The 17,472-nt window shown below is 50.1% G+C and overlaps 5 protein-coding genes across 5 annotated transcripts; 2 read left to right on the top strand and 3 right to left on the bottom strand.

Moving 5' to 3' along the window:
* Window positions 1–544: 544 nt before the first annotated feature.
* Window positions 545–6,413, top strand: FOBCDRAFT_132652 (uncharacterized protein; the record flags this gene model as incomplete). The annotated part of the gene is made up of 7 exons (XM_059607895.1): window positions 545–1,147; window positions 1,195–3,448; window positions 3,498–4,426; window positions 4,884–4,972; window positions 5,024–5,366; window positions 5,466–5,549; window positions 5,601–6,413. 7 exons carry the CDS (start codon window positions 545–547, stop codon window positions 6,411–6,413), a joined length of 5,115 nt encoding a protein of 1,704 aa, XP_059464702.1.
* Window positions 6,389–8,156, bottom strand: FOBCDRAFT_292067 (major facilitator superfamily domain-containing protein; the record flags this gene model as incomplete). The annotated part of the gene is made up of 3 exons (XM_031178752.3): window positions 6,389–7,363; window positions 7,410–7,871; window positions 7,935–8,156. The coding sequence occupies 3 exons, from the start codon at window positions 8,154–8,156 to the stop codon at window positions 6,596–6,598; spliced, it is 1,452 nt and encodes a 483-aa protein (XP_031044639.2). The 3' UTR covers window positions 6,389–6,595.
* Window positions 8,157–10,387: 2,231 nt separating this feature from the next.
* FOBCDRAFT_221342 (ubiquionol cytochrome C reductase hinge protein) lies at window positions 10,388–11,520 on the bottom strand. Its single transcript, XM_031178745.3, has 4 exons — window positions 11,312–11,520; window positions 11,055–11,184; window positions 10,831–10,944; window positions 10,388–10,740 (listed from the first exon to the last, which is right to left on the bottom strand). Exons 1-4 carry the CDS (start codon window positions 11,399–11,401, stop codon window positions 10,676–10,678), a joined length of 399 nt encoding a protein of 132 aa, XP_031044632.2. The 5' UTR covers window positions 11,402–11,520; the 3' UTR covers window positions 10,388–10,675.
* Window positions 11,521–11,881: 361 nt separating this feature from the next.
* Window positions 11,882–12,696, bottom strand: FOBCDRAFT_200394 (uncharacterized protein; the record flags this gene model as incomplete). The annotated part of the gene is made up of 2 exons (XM_031178743.2): window positions 11,882–12,403; window positions 12,451–12,696. The coding sequence occupies 2 exons, from the start codon at window positions 12,694–12,696 to the stop codon at window positions 11,882–11,884; spliced, it is 768 nt and encodes a 255-aa protein (XP_031044630.1).
* Window positions 12,697–16,365: 3,669 nt separating this feature from the next.
* FOBCDRAFT_30922 (ribonuclease E inhibitor RraA/Dimethylmenaquinone methyltransferase) lies at window positions 16,366–17,297 on the top strand. Its single transcript, XM_031178742.3, has 2 exons — window positions 16,366–16,915; window positions 16,971–17,297. Exons 1-2 carry the CDS (start codon window positions 16,505–16,507, stop codon window positions 17,244–17,246), a joined length of 687 nt encoding a protein of 228 aa, XP_031044629.3. The 5' UTR covers window positions 16,366–16,504; the 3' UTR covers window positions 17,247–17,297.
* Window positions 17,298–17,472: the final 175 nt, after the last annotated feature.

A 17,472-nucleotide genomic window follows, 5' to 3' on the forward strand; every position in this document is an offset into this window, starting at 1 on the left:
AAAGGACTGGTGCCCGCTGCCTCGGACAAGCTTCGCGTAAATTCTAGGTGTCTCCGTTAGCATAATCCCTGCACCAAGGAAAGGTGGCCTACTGTACTTCGTGGGGAGAGGTCGCGGTCTGGAGAAACTTCCACCTCACCCTCAACTTTGTCCATGACAATTCATCCTCAAACCTCAATCATCTTCTTTGAGTCCGTCGTATTTTCGGTCTACGGTCTCTAGCACAGCTCTGGTTCTCCCTTCTGGTTACCGGTTTCCATCGTCTGCTGTCTCTTGCACAATGTTCTAGAGACAAGACTCCCTAATACATCTGATCATCCCTCCTCTATCGAACCTCACAATTTTTCAATACCTTTATTTGGCCGCAAAGCTTCATTGCTCTCGTAGCCAATTGAACTCAGTGAGTATTTACTACGCAAATTTCTTGCATAACACTCCCAATTCGATTTGGATTGACCCCTTTCTGACATCCAACATCAGTTCATCTGCCACCAATACCGACTCTAGCTAGCTACACCGTTCGAAACAACAAACCACGCTTACAATGGCTTCCGAAGCTCCCGCCAACGAGCTCTCCGCTGCTCAGAAGCTCATGCAGAAGCACGCAGAGGCTCCTCATCATGTCACCGTCGAGGATGCACCTGATGAGGACCTTCCCATCCGTTCTCCTGCCGAGGCCTCTAGCTCCGCCGAAGCCCAGGCTCCAGCTCCCAAAGCAGCTCCCAAGCAGACCGCTTCTAAGACTCTCGATACTCAGTCGCATGAGTTGTTCCCCGAGCTCGGAGGTCCCAAGGGTAAGGCTGCCAATGTGGCGCCCATCTGGGGAGCTAAGACCGCGAACGGCGCCGCCTCCAACGGTGGCTCTCGTTCGTCTACTCCCGCCTCTGGTGCTGCTACCCCCAACAAGCCATCTATGTTCATTCCTGGCCGCAATGTCGAGTCTGTCACCCTGGATCCCCAGTACATCATGTCTCGTAGTCAGCTAAAGAGGCCCATCCCTGATATCATCAAGGATCTTAACCGCAAGTCTCGTGCCACCCTCTCGATGGGCACCACCTCCAACGGCCGCTACAAGTTTGATGCTACTGGTCCTCAGGATGTCGCTCAACAGGCGCTCAAGGATCTGATCGGTCAGATTGGTACTCGAGTAAGTTTTCGTGTCTCCAATTCGCGAGCTAAACTAATACTTGCTAGGCTGCCATCAAAGTTCCTATTCCCCAGTCAGCCCGCGCCCACATCATCGGTAAGGGAGGATCCACGATCAAGGCTCTCCAGGAGAAGTCAGGTGCCAAGATTCAGCTCCCCAAAGTCGACGAGAGCAACCCTATCGATGAGGAGGATGACGATGCTACCATTGATGTGACTGTCGAGGGTAATGCCCTCTCTGCCGCCTCTGCTCGGGATGCGATCCTCAAGATTGCTGACGAACGGTCTGCCAATGTCCAGACTAAGGTTCGGGGCATTCCTGCTGCCTTCTACCCCTTTATTGCTGGTCAAGATAATGCATTTGCTCAAGCTCTTGAACAAGACAGTGGTGTGCAGGTTCGCATCCCTCCCCTGCAGGCATACTCTACAGGACCAGCTGCTGTTACTGCCAACCCTGGTGAACGACCTATCTTCGCCCCTGCTGGCAACGACGATAACCACATCCAGCTTGCTGGTGACCGAGCTGCAGTGCAAAAGGCTCGCGCCGAGATTGAGCGCCGAGTTGCCCAGCTCCACAGGGAACTTGCTGCCGAGCAGCTGTCTATCCAGCGTGGCCGCCACCAATTCATCGTGGGCGATCGAGGTGTTCCTGCTGAGCAGTTCTTTGCTGATACTGGCTGCTCCATTCTTCTTCCCACTGAAGAAGATGATGACGTTATCACTGTCATTGGACCCGCTGACGAGGTTGCTTCTGGTCTGGAGAAGGCCATGGATCTGGCCATGGGCATGCAGATGTCCAACTTGGATATTGCTCGATTCCACCGCAACGCCCCCGGCGGCGCTGCTGCACATGCTAGCAACGTGACTCGATATCTCCGTCAACGCAAGGAAATCGAGCGCCTGGAAAAGATCTACAACACTCATATCAACACTCCTTTCTCAGAAGGCGGTGCACTTCCTTGGGAACTTTACTCACGTGAGGGCAAGAACGCCATTCGTGCCCAGTCCGAGATCACTGGCATCGTCAATGCCCAGCCTCCCTCTCGCATGAGCGCTATTCCCATTGACCCTTTCTTCCACCAGCACCTTCGTAACAACATTTCTCGTCAAGTGAAGAATGACTATGGTGTCCAGGTTGTTGTCCCTGAGACTTCAGAGGGCAATGTTCCTGTCCTCCTGGTCTTTGAAGGTCCTGATCCCGCCGATGGTCCTTATCAGCTGCCTAGCACTAAACCAACAGATGCCGAGATCCGTGCCTTTAAGAAGGGGCTCGAGGATGCCCAGAAGCACATTCTTGAGCTGATCAACAAGCAGGAAGCTATCACTAGTGCTGAGCTTGATGTACCTGCCAAATACCATGAAAGACTTAGACGATTCATCAAGAAGGAGCAGGAATCTCGAAAGTCGGACCAGATTCCTGTCCGGGTCTCGAAGAACGGAACTCGCATCACCCTTAGAGGACCTGCTTCTGCTGTCGAGTCTCTTGCTGCCAAGTCCAATGCTTTTGTGGAGCAAGAGAAAGAGGACGAGAAGGAGCGAGGCTTCACTTTGTCTTTCGATTTCCCTCAGAAGTTTGCCAATCACTTAATTGGTAAGGGTGGCAGCAACATTCGTGAGCTTCGAGACCGTTTCGACGTTGAGATTCAGGTCCAAGATGGCAAGGTTGAGCTCAAGGGGCCCAAGGCTAAGGCCGAGACTGCTCGCTCTCACATTCAGAGTCTCGCTCGTACATTGGCAGATGAGACAAGTCACACCCTGAAGATTGATCCCAAGTACCATAGGGAGTTGATTGGGGCTCAGGGAAGCCAGATCAACCGGCTGCAGACCCGTTATAAGGTCCACATTTTCTTCCCTCGATCTGCTAAGTCTGCAGATGATGAGCAGTCGAATGTCGATGCCGAAGAGGGTGCCAAACCTCGTCGACAGCAGGCTCCTGATGAGGTCATCATCCGAGGTCCTAAGAAGGGTGCTGACGAAGCTCGGGATGAGATCTTTTCTCTTCACAAGTATCTTGAAGAGCATTCGGCTACCGCCACTGTTGCCGTGCAGCAGAAGCAAGTCGGATCTCTGATCGGACAGGGTGGTTCCGCTCTAGACGAGCTTCGCCAGGCTACTGGCGCTCGCATTGATGTACCTCAAGACCGAGACACCGACATTGTCGAGATTCAGATCAAGGGTACCGCTTCACAGGTCGCCAAGGCCAAGAAGGTTCTTGAGGAGAAGCGAGCTGTTTTCGACGATACCGTAGTCCGAACCATTGATGTTGATAAGAAGTACCACAAGGCTCTCATTGGAGCTGGCGGTAAGTTTATACCTTTTACGTCTATTTACGCAATAACTAACTGTTACAGGCTCCAACCTTCGCGACATTGTCGTCAAGGCCGGTGGCTCTGACGACCGGCGAGAGCTTGCTCGCACCATTCAGTTCCCCAAGCAGGAGGCTGATGGAAATACTATCAAGATTGAGGGTCGCACTGATGTTGTGAACAAGATTGTTGAGCGTATTCAGGAGATTGTGGGTGAGCGTGAGAGCCAGGTCACTGAGATTGTGGATGTTCCTATTGAGAACCACCGTTCGCTCATTGGCCGTGGTGGTGATACAAAGCGCCAGCTCGAGTCCAAGTTCACCGTCTCTATCGACGTTCCCCGCCAAGGTGATGGCAAGACTGGCGTCAAGTTGACAGGCCGCCCTGAGAACGTGGCCAAGGCTAAGGAGCATATCCAAAGTCTTGTTCAGCAGCAACAGGGTGAGACCATCCAGGTCCCTCGCAACCTTCACCACTCCATTTCCAACGGTGGCCAGTTCTTCCGCCAGCTTCGCAACAACTACTCGGTCACTGTTGATCATGCTGGTCAACCTCTGCCTGCTAAGCCTGACTCTTCTACTCGCTCTAACGTCGGAGCACTCCCTCTGATCACTGATGACGACGATGCCACATCCGAGGCACACTCGTGGAAGGTTGTCCAGATTGATGCTGGTGACGATGGCGATTTCCCCTGGGTTCTGCGCGGTTCATCTGAGAACGTAGAGAAGGCCAAGGATGCCATTGCCAAGGCTCTTGAGCAGGCCAAGAAGAATGATGCTACAGGCTATCTGGTTCTCCCAGACCCTCGAACCTACCGACATGTCATTGGTCCCAACGGCTCCAAGGTTAACTCGATCAGAAAGGAGAGCAATTGCAAGATCCAGGTCCCTCGTGATCAGGCCAAGGACGAAGCCATTGAAATTATTGGAACCAAGGATGGAGTTGAGCTGGCTAAGAATCTGATTCTTGAAGCTGTGCGTGAGGGCAGCAGCAAGGCCCGGGAGTAATGATTGGGTTGATTTAGCCATTCCAGAACAAATTGCAATGGTATATGGAGTATTCATGGAGAGAATGGATATTCGCTGGGGAAAAGCGTAGTTACCAATTTAATAACAATCAAGAATAATGATGAGATGCCTTAATCTTTCTCAGCTTACCTAACTGGACGTATTGTGAGGATGTAGTGATGTACTGTAGTCTCTTATTCGTTTTCGGATAGAGCTGCCATGCTCAAAGTAGAACTGCAGACAGCATGGAAATTAAATATAAGTTATCACGTGAACGTCTTTCCACCCAACGCAACACCACACCTAACATCTTAATGTCTAACACACCGCCCTTAACTCTATATCGCATTGTGATAATATTCGCAGGATTGACTTTGCCCACCGCGAACGCTATATTCCAAGAATTGAGCTGTATTCTACCTAGATGGGTTCACAATTGTCGCCAGCGACAGCCCCCTGGGAGGGAGTCTCAGGTCAGGAGCAACTTTTTGTTCTGATCACAGGTGCCAATAGGTTTGCTCAATTGCTCCAGGCTATAGGGAACGACAGCTAATACAACTCAAGTGGTATCGGTCTCAGTATTGGAGAACGACTGATTGACGAATTCCTTGCTACACGATCTTTGCGCTCCCACCTCATCCTCATCCCCACCACACGATCCAAGTCCAAGTCCTTACAAACGATCCAAACCCTTCGCGACTACGCCAAAAAAGCCGCCCAATCTTCTACAGCACTACGTTCACGGTTCGGCAGTTCACATCGCTGGGAAGACACCGTTGCGCGAGTCCATGTTTTGAGCTTGCAGCTTGACCTTTGTGACTTGCGCGGAGTGTATTCTTTCGCAAATGCTTTGTTACGAGGCCCGGTGAGCAATCCTGAGGGGCTGCAGGGCGAGTATCTACGAAATGTACGCATTCCCAGGCTGGATACTGTAGTATTCAATGCTGCGTACGGTGGATGGTCAGGGGTCAATTATCCCAAAGCTGTATGGACTATCTTGACCCAGGGGTTGGTGCAGTCTGTTACTTGGCCAAACTTCAAGATGGCCCTCCCTACTGCTCTATTGAACGAAAAGCGCAGCTACAACTATGTAAGTCGGAGTCTCAGCATCTCAAGGATTTCACCGATTGACTGAATGCAGCCTAAGGAACCCTTACTCGGCGAGGTCTTTACAGCGTGTGTTTTTGGTCATTACATATTGGCCCATGAACTCCTTCCACTACTTAGTCGGCGATCCGAAACCGAAACACCCGGCCGTCTTGTCTGGTCCAGCAGCCTTGAGGCCATCGATAATGTTCTCGATATGTCCGACTTCCAGTGCTTCAATGGCAAAGGCCCGTACGAATCCGCCAAGCGGGTCACCGATATCCTCTCCCTTACTGCAACTCTTCCTGCCGCCATGCCATCTTCCAGCCGCTTCTTCACTCCCGACGACCCCAATGAGGCCCGCGATAAACCCATTCGACCGCGCATGTATCTCACCCATCCGGGTATTGTTGCCAGCACCCTATTCCCAGTTCCCTGGTTTCTCATGTGGGCATATGAACTTGCTCTTCTGATCAGTCGCTGGATTGGCTCGCCCTGGCACAACACAGACAGCTATACCGGTGCCAAATCCCCTGTTTGGATTGCGCTCCAAGAGCAATCTGCGCTTGATGAACTAGGTGCCGAGCGCATCAAGTGGGGGAGCAGCTCGAACCGTCACATGCAGGTCGAAGTTAAGAAGACAGAAGTTGAAGGCTGGGGTTGGGAGGGCAAGGTCGAGGATGCGGCGGCGCTCGAGGCGGACACTGCTGTTGGTGTTTTCAAGAAGACCATTGGGCGAAAGAGAGGCGCTAAAGACGTGAACAAGGAAGATATCATGAGATTCGAGGAACTGGGCGCCGAATGCTGGAAAAAGATGGAGAACATGCGATACGAGTGGGAAACCATTCTTGGGGTTAAAAAGGCATAGAGGACAAAATCCCATCGTGGTTAAAGGATCCAATCGGCGTTTAACTAAAAAGGAAATGGGTATATTGCGACAATGACAGGCATAGATAATCGCCAACAGATGACAGTAATATTAATAGCTCCCAATGTCATAGCTTTGGAAACCATCTGTCAGGCCCCTGTTGCATTCAGTTCGGAATCCAATCATGCGTTAGTCGTTACAGTCGTGTCCGACCGGTTTTGTTCATCTGAGCGAACACGTCGAAGCATAGTCTTCTCTTTCCGGCCAAAAAGCCCCAGGCACAAAGGGAGGGGCACTACGGCAAGAGCCACAACTGCTTGGAAGATCAGGGCATTCTTCATGTTCTTCGGAGGGTTCGCATCCTTATCTGCCACGAGCGCATCGCTAACGATGATGAAGATAGCGCCGAATAGCTGGCCACCAGCCCACGCCAAAGTTGAAGTGATTTCGGGGCTGAGTGGGTGGCTGAGTTCGATGAGAAATTCGAGTGCGATAGGAACCAACGAAAAGGAGGAGGCACCCAGAATGGCGAGGACTACGTAGGGACCAGCAATATCCCTCGTTTCAGGCATCCAGACAAAAACCAGGTAACTGACGCCAACGAGGGGGACAAGAATCTTGAGAGTTAGGAGGAAACTCTTCGTGCGATCGATAATGGGTGACGAGATAGCGGAGGCGATGAGTCCAACAACGATAAGGACGGCACCGCCGATACCAGCTTCATCGTCAGAAAAGCCATATGGCGAGAAGATCTGATTGAGAAGTGAAGAAATCGAGTTGAAGAAACCGACGTATATGGAGAAGGGAACAAGGATCAGCCAGATCTCGAGAGAACGACTCAAAACCCCAAAGGATTCACGAAGACTGAGTTTAGGGGTCTCAGCTGCTGGACCAACTGGCGAAGGAGGTTTGGCTGGAACGGCGAACGCAGGCACGGCACAAACCGTTGACTAGAACCGTTAGCTATGGAAAACCAGAAATTGGAAGGGCATTTACAATAATGGAGATGTATAGGACCATATTTGACACATCGCCAGATTTCTTAACCATGAGTGGTGTAATTAGTTGTCCAAATGCTGCACCAAACGGGTTGGCCAGACTTGTCAGAGCTGTTGCGGCGACACGTCCACGGTTAGTGAACCACAAGTCCGAGTATCGAGTTGGTGCTGCAAGAATAAAAGGTTGGGCAAATCCAATGATGATCTCTCCAGCCATGGCATAGGCAATATTTCCACCACTAGCCTTGGTAGAACCAGCATAACGAATCCAATTGCCAATGAGAATGAGAACGGCGGCTGTCATGAAGGCCAGCTTCGGACCCCGATGGAGGATGGCAATACTGATGGGAAAGACAGCCACAAATGCAAGGAAGAATGCAGTGCTGATCCAGTTGATGGTAGATTCGCGTACATCATAGTACTCGGCAGCCTGTGATGCTACTGGTGCAAAGGTCATCCACTATCGTTCTTCTGTCAGCATATGCATCTTATTCGATTGGTGGCGTGGGAACTATAAACTTACATCCCACGACACAATAATATTCATCAGCGTAAGCTGAGCGAGACCAAACCAACGTCGTTTGTAAGTGCGATACTCTGTCGATACTCCTTGGCGAATGCTACCCTCCTCGGCCTCAACATCTCCTTCGCCCTCACCTGTTGCTCTGCGCTCTTGAAGAGTGAAGTCCCTTGAGCCGAGCTTCTGCTTGCGCCAGAAGCGGCCACCAACACCGTCGCTACTCATGATGCTGAATGAACCAGGGAGTTGTCGTGATCACTTGGATTCTTGCGTAAGTGATTTCTATCAAGACCTGAGGGTGGAGTTGAGAGGTTGAAATGGGGAGAATACGTTTCTTTCGATTTGCGATGTTGAAACGATGATGCGTGACAGGGACAGGGATACACCGAGCAACGGCAGTGTCAGTCAGTGCCAGTGCCAGTGTCGGTTTCAAGAAGAGGTCCAGCGAGCAAGGACGTCCTTATGCACTGTCCGACTGTGGTGGCCGATACATGCAAGAGGAGAGCGTGATTGAGCACTGATAGGAATGTAGGCAAAGATATTGAAGAAAAGGAGTTCAGACGGAGAATTGACAACACCCCCAGCGATGGTGTTTATCACCTCACTTGATTCAAAGTCGCCTCACTGTGATGTCGCTCTCCTCTGATCGAGTCCTCGGATTGTTGGTTCAACCTTGAACTTATTACTCGACGTTTACTGGGATCCTCGCCTCGGCCAGACTTTAGGGGTATTTTGATTGATGGGTCGATCGCGGATTGTGGGAGGGTTTCAGCTTGGCGATCCTAGCGGGCTTATAGATGCATTGTAGCTGTTGAGTAATTGGGCGACAAGTGGTGGACGAGCAATGAAGAGATAAAGATCTTATTTGATCTGGGAGAGGGGGGAAACGGTTTAATTGAATCTAATCTACCTTGGAAGGAGGACGCTGAAGCCAACTGCCATTGCCGTCAACCGGAATCTTGCCATCCACAAGAGGAAGTCCGTGTGGCACCTTTGCCATCACCTGCCTACCTTACCTGCACCTTCAGTACTTCATAGACATCTGCATCGAGGACAGCACGCGACGCTAACGCTAACGGCTTAAAGCTAGGCCTTCTGATAGGTCGCTACAGGCTCTACAGTCCAGGATCAGAAACGCCCTAGCTGCAACATCCATCTCAAACTTCAACCAACCGAGCGTAGATTATTTACTAACTTGATATAGCACAGGCCGGTACCACCTTTACTCATGTTGGTGATCTATCTGTAAAGAGGCAATATCTCCTTTTAGTGTTCATATCTAGAGACTATTGATGCAAGTTTTGTATGAGACGGAAGCTTTGACGTGCACAGCATGCTTCCTGTGGTCTAACAAAACACCGAGACTATTCAATTTTATGCATCTATATTCAACCTCGTATCGCCATCTCGAAACCATCCAAACAAGGAATCTCAACGCGAGCGTAAATAAGATCCAAGATCCAGGATCAGGTAAAGTTCCAATGCAACCACGACATGCACCCTAACTAATCAAGCCAACCGAACGTTATTACTTTTAACCGAGTTCTGTATGTCTGCGGCGTTGCTACAAGGGATTGGTATTGGCTTTTGAAGATCTTAACGAAAGTTAATTAAGAAGAAGTTTATATCTAACTTCCCCAGGTTTTAGTATATCTCTTCTAACCTTTATTGACCCTAAATGTCAGAAGAATGATAATGGCCGTTGATAGTAAATCGAAGTTTTCATGATTTACAACTTAAACAAATGGTCTGATTATTATCACGAAGGCCAGAAACTGTTGTCAACGCATAGAATTAGAAGAACTTTCTTGTAGGCCACTAAACGAGGCGGGGTCTCCAATACCTCCAACTTTGTTCCAGGACCCTGTTCCTAGCACACTCTAATGCCTACAACGCTCAAAACGATGAGCCAAAATGTGTCACTCTAACTGTGCCGTGTTCCGATATCCCACCAGTCTATTCTTTTTCGTTCTGATCGCACCGAGGTGTCACATGTACTATTTAGCAAAGGAAGAAATAAAAGTGAGGGGTGATAGAAGGTTTGGCATTACAATATACCCATGCATTATCTAAATAGTCAATAGTCTTTGCCATGGCGAGAAAAATATATCGGATATTATTTATAGTAGCACCGGTCTATTGTAAGCATAATGTTTAGATAACATCCTCAAAGTAGGTAGTAACCACTACCTATCTTTTCTTTCCACAGAAGATTTGGGGTTTATGCCAACGAGAATCTTCCAAGGCTATTTTCACGACAGGAACACACGCATACATCGTCACGGCAAGGCTCTCCGGCATATGAGAGAGAATTTGGCCTAACAAACAGATCTCTGATGCTTCTCACCAGACCGGACAATGGCTAGCAGTTAAGCCAAACATGGTGACAAACTAGTCCGACTTAGTTGTCAGATCAGCTGCTGTGCGACGTCGACCTCTATAAATGATAATCAGCTCTGGTAGTTGAACATGCACAATTTTTGTTGAGTCAAGTAGGTGCGAAAGTCAATCAATGGTCTAGGTATAGTGTGCAAGAAATCTATTCAGGCGTTTGAGCGTATGGTACAGAGAGCCGCAATCAGATAAACCTCTGGACGACTTGACACCCAACTGACGAGCAATCGTACAAGGAGATAGCCCTCATTAGAGAGCAGGCTTGCTTCGTTCCGGCTCTAGGCATCTTTTCGACGAATATGTAGCCATTCCGTCGTGGTGGGAACCGACAACCCAGTGATATTGATACTTTATTTGAGCTGAGTCCAGAGCTTGGGAGCGGCGCAGGCGGTCGCACAGTGGGCAAGGTGGAAGACTAGATTAGATGCTGGTTAGCATATGGTATAGTAGGTGGGATGTTCGGGGTCCTCGGGTCCCATGACGCAGTTTGGGCCGGTAGACATACATTCCTCGACGCAGTCCTCCTTAGCGCCACCCTCGCTCTCTTGCTGTTGAACGCGCTCGACGCACTCATCGAAGTGGTGCTTGGCGGGGGCACATTGGGGAGAGTTCTTGCACTCTGTTGATGCGTTAGTATGTATTGCGGGTTATATCGCGCCCAGGTGTGAAGCGATTGTGAAATCACTCATGACGTTCTGGACCGAAGATTGGCGTAAGGAATTGACGAACCTTCCTCCAGTGTCTCCTTGGGGTCGACGAGCTCCTCCTCGTCATCCTCGTCCTCGTCCTCGTCCTCCTCTTCCTCCTCAGCCTCTTCCTCGGGCTCGTCCTTGGACTCGTTCTTGGACTCGGTCTCCTCCTGTTCCTTGTCAGTACTTGATCACCTATTTACACAAGGTCTTAGATGCGCTCTCGACGAAGTCCCGTTGTAATCAATCAATGACAGGGTCGATGACACATAATGCCTTGCTGGAAAAATCCCGTACCTGAGGCTCCTCAGCAGGCGCCTCGGCCTCAACAACGCTCCATGGCGTCACAGCCTCAACAATATCGGTAAAGGCGTCCCAGATACCCATTGCGACAGGCGGAAGAATTCACAATGGCGAATGGTGGTTTCAATTGAGGTGTCGTTCGTCAATTCGTCGTTCAGAGCGGAAGAGGTCGGAACTGCTCTCAGCCAAGGTCATGAATTAAAACTGATAATAGAGGCATTTTGATTGGTGAGCCGACTTAGTAATAAGGGTCACGTGGATGTCCTTCCAGTCTCCCGAACCGATATATCCGGCCTTCAGCCGCAAAACCTGTACAATCTGGTTGAAGCTAGAGTTGATATCTACAGATTCTCGAATATTCACCGAAAAGTTGTCACGTTCTATTATCAGATTCAGAAGCGGCTGGAAATTTTAATATTTCGCAATATCATGATTCTAGCAGATCCCTTTGAATATGAAAACCCGGAAAAAAGTAAGAGGTAGTATAATGAGTTCATGAATGCAGTGCTCAAATCTTGGTATCTGTAACACAACCACAGCCATTGGTGTGGTCCAACGCGGCCGTTAATCATCATTTTCGTATGCTCCCCTATCAATTTCACCTCGAATGTGGTCCTCCAACCGAATATTCAACTGCTGCGCCTGAGCCTCGTCATAATCTGGTGGTGGTTCATCTGGTGCCCTCCGACTGGCAGCGCTCTCTGAGCGATTAGGGCGCACATCTGTCGAACTCGTTGTAGGAGCTGGCTGGGCAGAAGGAGCTTCATATGCTGGAAGAGGCTCATCAGGGACATCAGCACCGGGGCCCATCTCCCGGCGCATCTCTTGATACTGGTAAAGTCGCTCCCGCAGCCTTATATAGGCTTCGTTGAAATCCATCATGCCTCCATCTGAAAACGTGAACTTGACCTCAAGCCGAGGAATATCTGGAGGAATGCCACCACCGGATACAGGAATACAATCTGATTTCCACACCCATCCCCACCACATAGATGATGAAGTGGTGGAATCTTGAAACTTCAGGATTGGGGCACTGAAGGATTCAAACTTTGGTTCTTGAGTGGGTTTTAAAGGAAGATACACGATCTGAAGCGTCAGTAGAGAATCTCGAGATAGATTTGCTATCAACTTACTCTCTTGTTGGTCAGGAAGAGGGTGCCTTTATCACTTTTCCGTTGAAACGAGGCACATCGTGCTCTCAGCTCCTGGGGCACAGACAGGTCGCATGAGATTCTCGATTCGAGCTTCATCAAGATGCGTTCATTGCCAAGCTTGACGAAGCCGCCCTGATTGAGCATAACCCAGCTATCGGCATTGTCAGGATCGACGGGCCGCGAAGGAGGACGGCTTGTAATAAGATAGTCATGAGGATTGTCCATTATAGGGCGGGGTCCATGACTCCATGGGCCGAAGGTGGCGGGGCAGTCAACGGACGGACTGAGCCGTGGCCGCCGTGACCGGAGGGTACGGGGCGGAGAAGACGGCAGAGGGAGACGGGAAGGTGACGGAGGCAAGAAACGGAAACGGAGAGAGGGACGGGAATGCGAAGATGGGTATGGTATGGGCACAAGACAGGACAGGATACCACGGGAGCGACAATCTCTGAAGACTCAGTGCAGGACTAAACCAGTGACCAAGAGGGCAAGGCTAAGGTTGACAAGACGGGACGGGAAAGATGGAAAGCTCAGAGAAAGAGATTCAAGAAAGAGGTTCGCGAAAGAGGCTTACTTTATCGACATTGTCTCGTACAGGGTTCAAGCGACCCTAGCTCGTGGGCAAATGGCTCCAGGCTCCGTACCGGCAGGTTCAGGACGTGCAGGCAACTTTAGTAGCTCCGAGATCTTGGAGCGGGTGGCTCTGGGCTGCGGCCGGGTTGGCCTTTGGCCTTGTCTTGCCTTGGGTCCTTGGGGCCTGGTGGTGCTGTAGTGGGGGGTGGGTCGTTTTGGAGTCTGTTCCGTTTTGCGAGCGAGCGAGCGGACGAGCGACTTTGTGCTAAGGCCTAAGGGTATCCGTAGGTAGAGGAGGAGAAGCCAAAGTTCCAAGCCAGCCGAGGATGATTGTCAGGGTCGTCGAATAGGATCAAGATGACCCGAGGCCAAGGGACAGGATCGACTAGGGGACGAGACAAGAGATGCTGCAGCGGTAGGAGATCCCAAGCTAAGGAAGCAAGCGACCAAGCCAAGCCAAGGAATGGATTAAGGATACTGTAAAGAGGCGAAGAAACAGAGACAGACAGAGGAGGCACAGGGACAGCCCGAACAAAAGCTTGACTGAACTGAGCTGCTAGGCTGACCTGACGCTGACTGACTGACTATCTGGCTGACTTGGCAGAGCAGTTCAGAGAGTGCAGAACAGAACAGAACAGAGCAGGTGGCTGGTGGCTGGAAGCGGTGCCGTAATGAGGTGGGGGAGGCGGCGATTTGATCGAATTTGCGGGCGATGATAGATTTGATTTGTGGACGTTGGGTCAAGGTCACAGGAAAGAGAACGATGTGATTGATGTGTGATGCGTGATGGTGTGATATTGGAGGAAGAATGAATACCGATGGACAAAGCAAATAAGGCTAGTCCTGAAGTTGTGAGGCACTCTACTACAATACCACAGACGGGCAGCTTCGGTGGTGGATGAGGTGTAAAGGAATTGCTAACCCAGGCCAAAGTTTCAGTGGATTAGTTTAGGTTGGACTTGGAGATGTGAAAGTTGGGCGCTGCGGATCGTTTTTTCTTGGGCCGAGCCGCGCGGATGATCTGGTCCAAGAACTGCCTGTTCACGTTAATTAGGTGAGCTGAGGTTACCTTGGAGCTATCCTCTAGGTGACATTCAGAGATGGTGATTGGCCAAACTACATCGCAATGTATCGACTTCCCATGTCCCATGGCTGGGTCTGTTAAGGTTGAAACAATCCACCACGTGCTTCTTATTGAACTGAAGCTTCCCTTGTTGTGTCAGAGCTGACAATCACCAGAACAAACTACCAGTCTACCACTGCCCTGGGAAACATCCTGGCACGGCCTCTAACTAGTAGGTAACGTCCCGTCACAACCAGCGAACGGCTTTTTCTGTAACCTGATGTTCCATCTAATTTTCTTTTCTTTCATGGACCCCTGACGTTGAGCTTCTTTGACCCCTGCTGAGAAAGTTGTCCGCCGCAACCCTGAACAAGTCAATTCTCAGGATCGTCTTCCCCCCTCCCATATCGTTGCCCTCCACTATCAGCTATCACTATCAGCCAAGATCTGGCAGCTCAAGTCGATCATCTGGTGTCCCCTCTCAATGCCAAGCTAGGTTACAGGCAAGGTTATATGCTGTGCCTCGATTACAAACAGAGCATTCCGTGCTTCTCAGGTCATCCTTTTACCATAGCCAAAATCTAAATCCATAGAGAATAATTCCCTCCATGTGGGATGTCACAACGTCAGTTCCATCACCCGACATGCTTGCCCCGTTAGCGAATGCTAGGTAGCAACAACTGGGACCCATCTCTGCCCGGCCCCAGAACAGCATCCACCAAGCCAACATCATCCCAGCCGTGTCAATCTAATGAGACGGTTGACGGTGATTGATGTGGAGGCGCATGGCTCCTCGCCCAATTCGACATGATCAAGTGTCCCGGCCACGAATCATGATGATGATGATGGGGAGGGGCATCAAATGTTCCCCTCACACGCCAGGTATAGCCATGATGGTATGCATCTTTTAGCTGCATTTCTCAGCAGTTGGTGCACTCATTCGTGGTTGTTCTGGTTTATAGGGCAGGGATAGTTTGGTTGAAATCACTCATGAACCCCTCTCGTTGCAGATGTCAACACCAATTAACGGTCTGGATCTGTTTCGAGGATCTTATGTGGAGGACATGGCCAGCACATATACTCTTATTCATGCCAAAGAAAGGCTCAGCAGTGCAACTAACAAGGCTTCCGACCCAATGATCTTCTGTTATCCGGTTCCGCTTCATAGATTATCCTGCGTAGTAAGTCTAGAAGCAGTCAAGAACAGCTGATCTTAGCATAAGAAGGTGTCTCATTGCTCATGTATCTCTGTTCCATTCTCTGAACGAGAAGTTTGAGCCCAGTTGAGCAAAGCTGTCATCAACAGCCTTGAAGCACATGTCACGATTTAAACGGACCCTTGGAATGTCCGTGTGTCTGGGGTTGAGTTGATAGAACGGACGGGTTGAGCTATCTAGCCAAGAGACTTAGCTAGCGTAGCATCTACTTTTGACAGCATCTATTCCATGTTGTAACAGGAATGGAGGCGTTCGCTTTATTGCTTGAAATTACGGCTTGTCACGTTAGGAAATTGCAAGCCTCTCCTTAAGTCTTTTCGGCCGGTTGCTACGTAGTATATCGATTTTTATTGTTCTTGCATCTTCGGAATTTCCGTTGATATCTGGTGAACCCCACCTATTGCTCACCATAAGAACCAGCTTCACCACAAAATCTACTCTGCAGCGCCAGCCTCTCTGAAACATTATCATGCCTCGCCATGACTCGTTGCCCGAAGGGAGCCGGTCGTCTATCGCGGCGATAAAGAATATGTAGACCATGCTTGGACACCATCTTGATTTTGGCCCTTGCTCATAAGACACGTCACATTTTGGTACCCTGAGTCTCGTCACTGACTGATTGATACCAGGACGGGAACTGATAGTCACTTCTGCGTCATGTACCAACAAACGAGAAAGAAGAAAAAAACCTTCCTACGAATAGTCCAGAAGAGGATCCGAAAGAGAGAAGAGTAAACAAGAGACGTCATGCCAGGGTTGCTCCGCTTGAGCTCCTAATCTATCTCTGTCGCTAGCTCACAGTTGCAGTCGCAAATAAAACGCCGGTTCCTCATCAACTTTGAATTCCCGTCCAGGGCCAGATCCTTCGAGTTCAATGATTGGCCTCGGTCAAGCTCTCCCTGGCCATCCCCCACCTAGTTCGTGCATCCAAAGCATGTGCTGGTAATGCTTCTGATTGGACTGTACGTCCCGGTTGATGGGAGGCTCCGGAGTCATGGAGCTCCAAGTTCCACTACGACCTGAACTTCCTGCGATTACCGGCGAGTTCTAACCCGGGGGGCTATAACGCACTTACAACGTCAAAGAGGCTTTTAATCTTCGAAACTGCAACTATTTGATAGACCTTGCTCACCGACTCGCCGTATTCGCTAAAAACTTGTTGCCCTTGGACGCTATCAGCATGAGTTACCACGCCGAGGACTTGGTAAAGCTGCAGCAGTATTCCGCTTGTGATATCTCGGACGCACTCCTCAAGTTAAAGGTTCCCGGCGCCGGCTTTGTTGCCGATCTGAACCTATACAGCTCTCCTGAGGGTGATGCAACATCGGTTACTGTTGCTCCAGTTTCAACAGTTCTCTTCGCCTCCAAGGGACAGGATCTCCCAGAAATACAAAAGAACATCCCTGAGGGAACCCATTGGGCCGATCTGACAGAACCAGGAACCATTGTGGTTCTTAAACAGCCTGACGGTCAAAAGAATGCTGTTTGTGGTGGGATCATGGCAGTTCGCATGAAAGTGTGCCAAGCCAAGGGCATCGTTGTAGCTGGGCGAGCCAGAGATATAGCGGAATTAAAGAGTACTTCCTTACCGGTGAGTGTCATTTACCCTGCTCTTAGGACAAGCTGAACTCGGAGGTACAATGCAGATTTGGGCTCGAGGGTTGTCCACCGTTGGGGTCGGTGGAGGGAGCGTGCCCTGGGCGATCCAGGTACCTCTCGACATTGATGGAACCCTCGTCTCTCCTGGCGACCTTGCATTTAGCGATCCAATCAACGGGGTGGTGGTCATTCCTCAGAACAAGGTTTCTGAGGTCCTCGAATTGCTGCCCAAGCTGACAGCCGCTGATGAAAAGGTTAAGGAAGATGTGCTCAAAGGTGCAACGGTTTTTGAGTCCTTCAAGCTTCATCGAAGCAATCTTTGAACAAGCCCCGTCGTAGAGGATAAAGAATACAAGACTACTACCTTGGACCAAAGTTTCCAAGAAAACAAGGGCACAGCGTACGGTGGCTGGCTGGTCCTGAGCGTCACATAAGCTGTACATCACGGGAACACGTGAGATCTACAAGGAGTTTGTATCAAGTAACCCGAAGCACGGATGGGTCAACAATACAGTTTTTTGTGTCATCAGTTCATTAACATGCCATCAT

The sequence above is a fragment of the Fusarium oxysporum genome, chromosome IV (assembly GCF_013085055.1).
Source record: "Fusarium oxysporum Fo47 chromosome IV, complete sequence".
NCBI classification, from domain to species: Eukaryota; Fungi; Ascomycota; class Sordariomycetes; order Hypocreales; family Nectriaceae; genus Fusarium; species Fusarium oxysporum.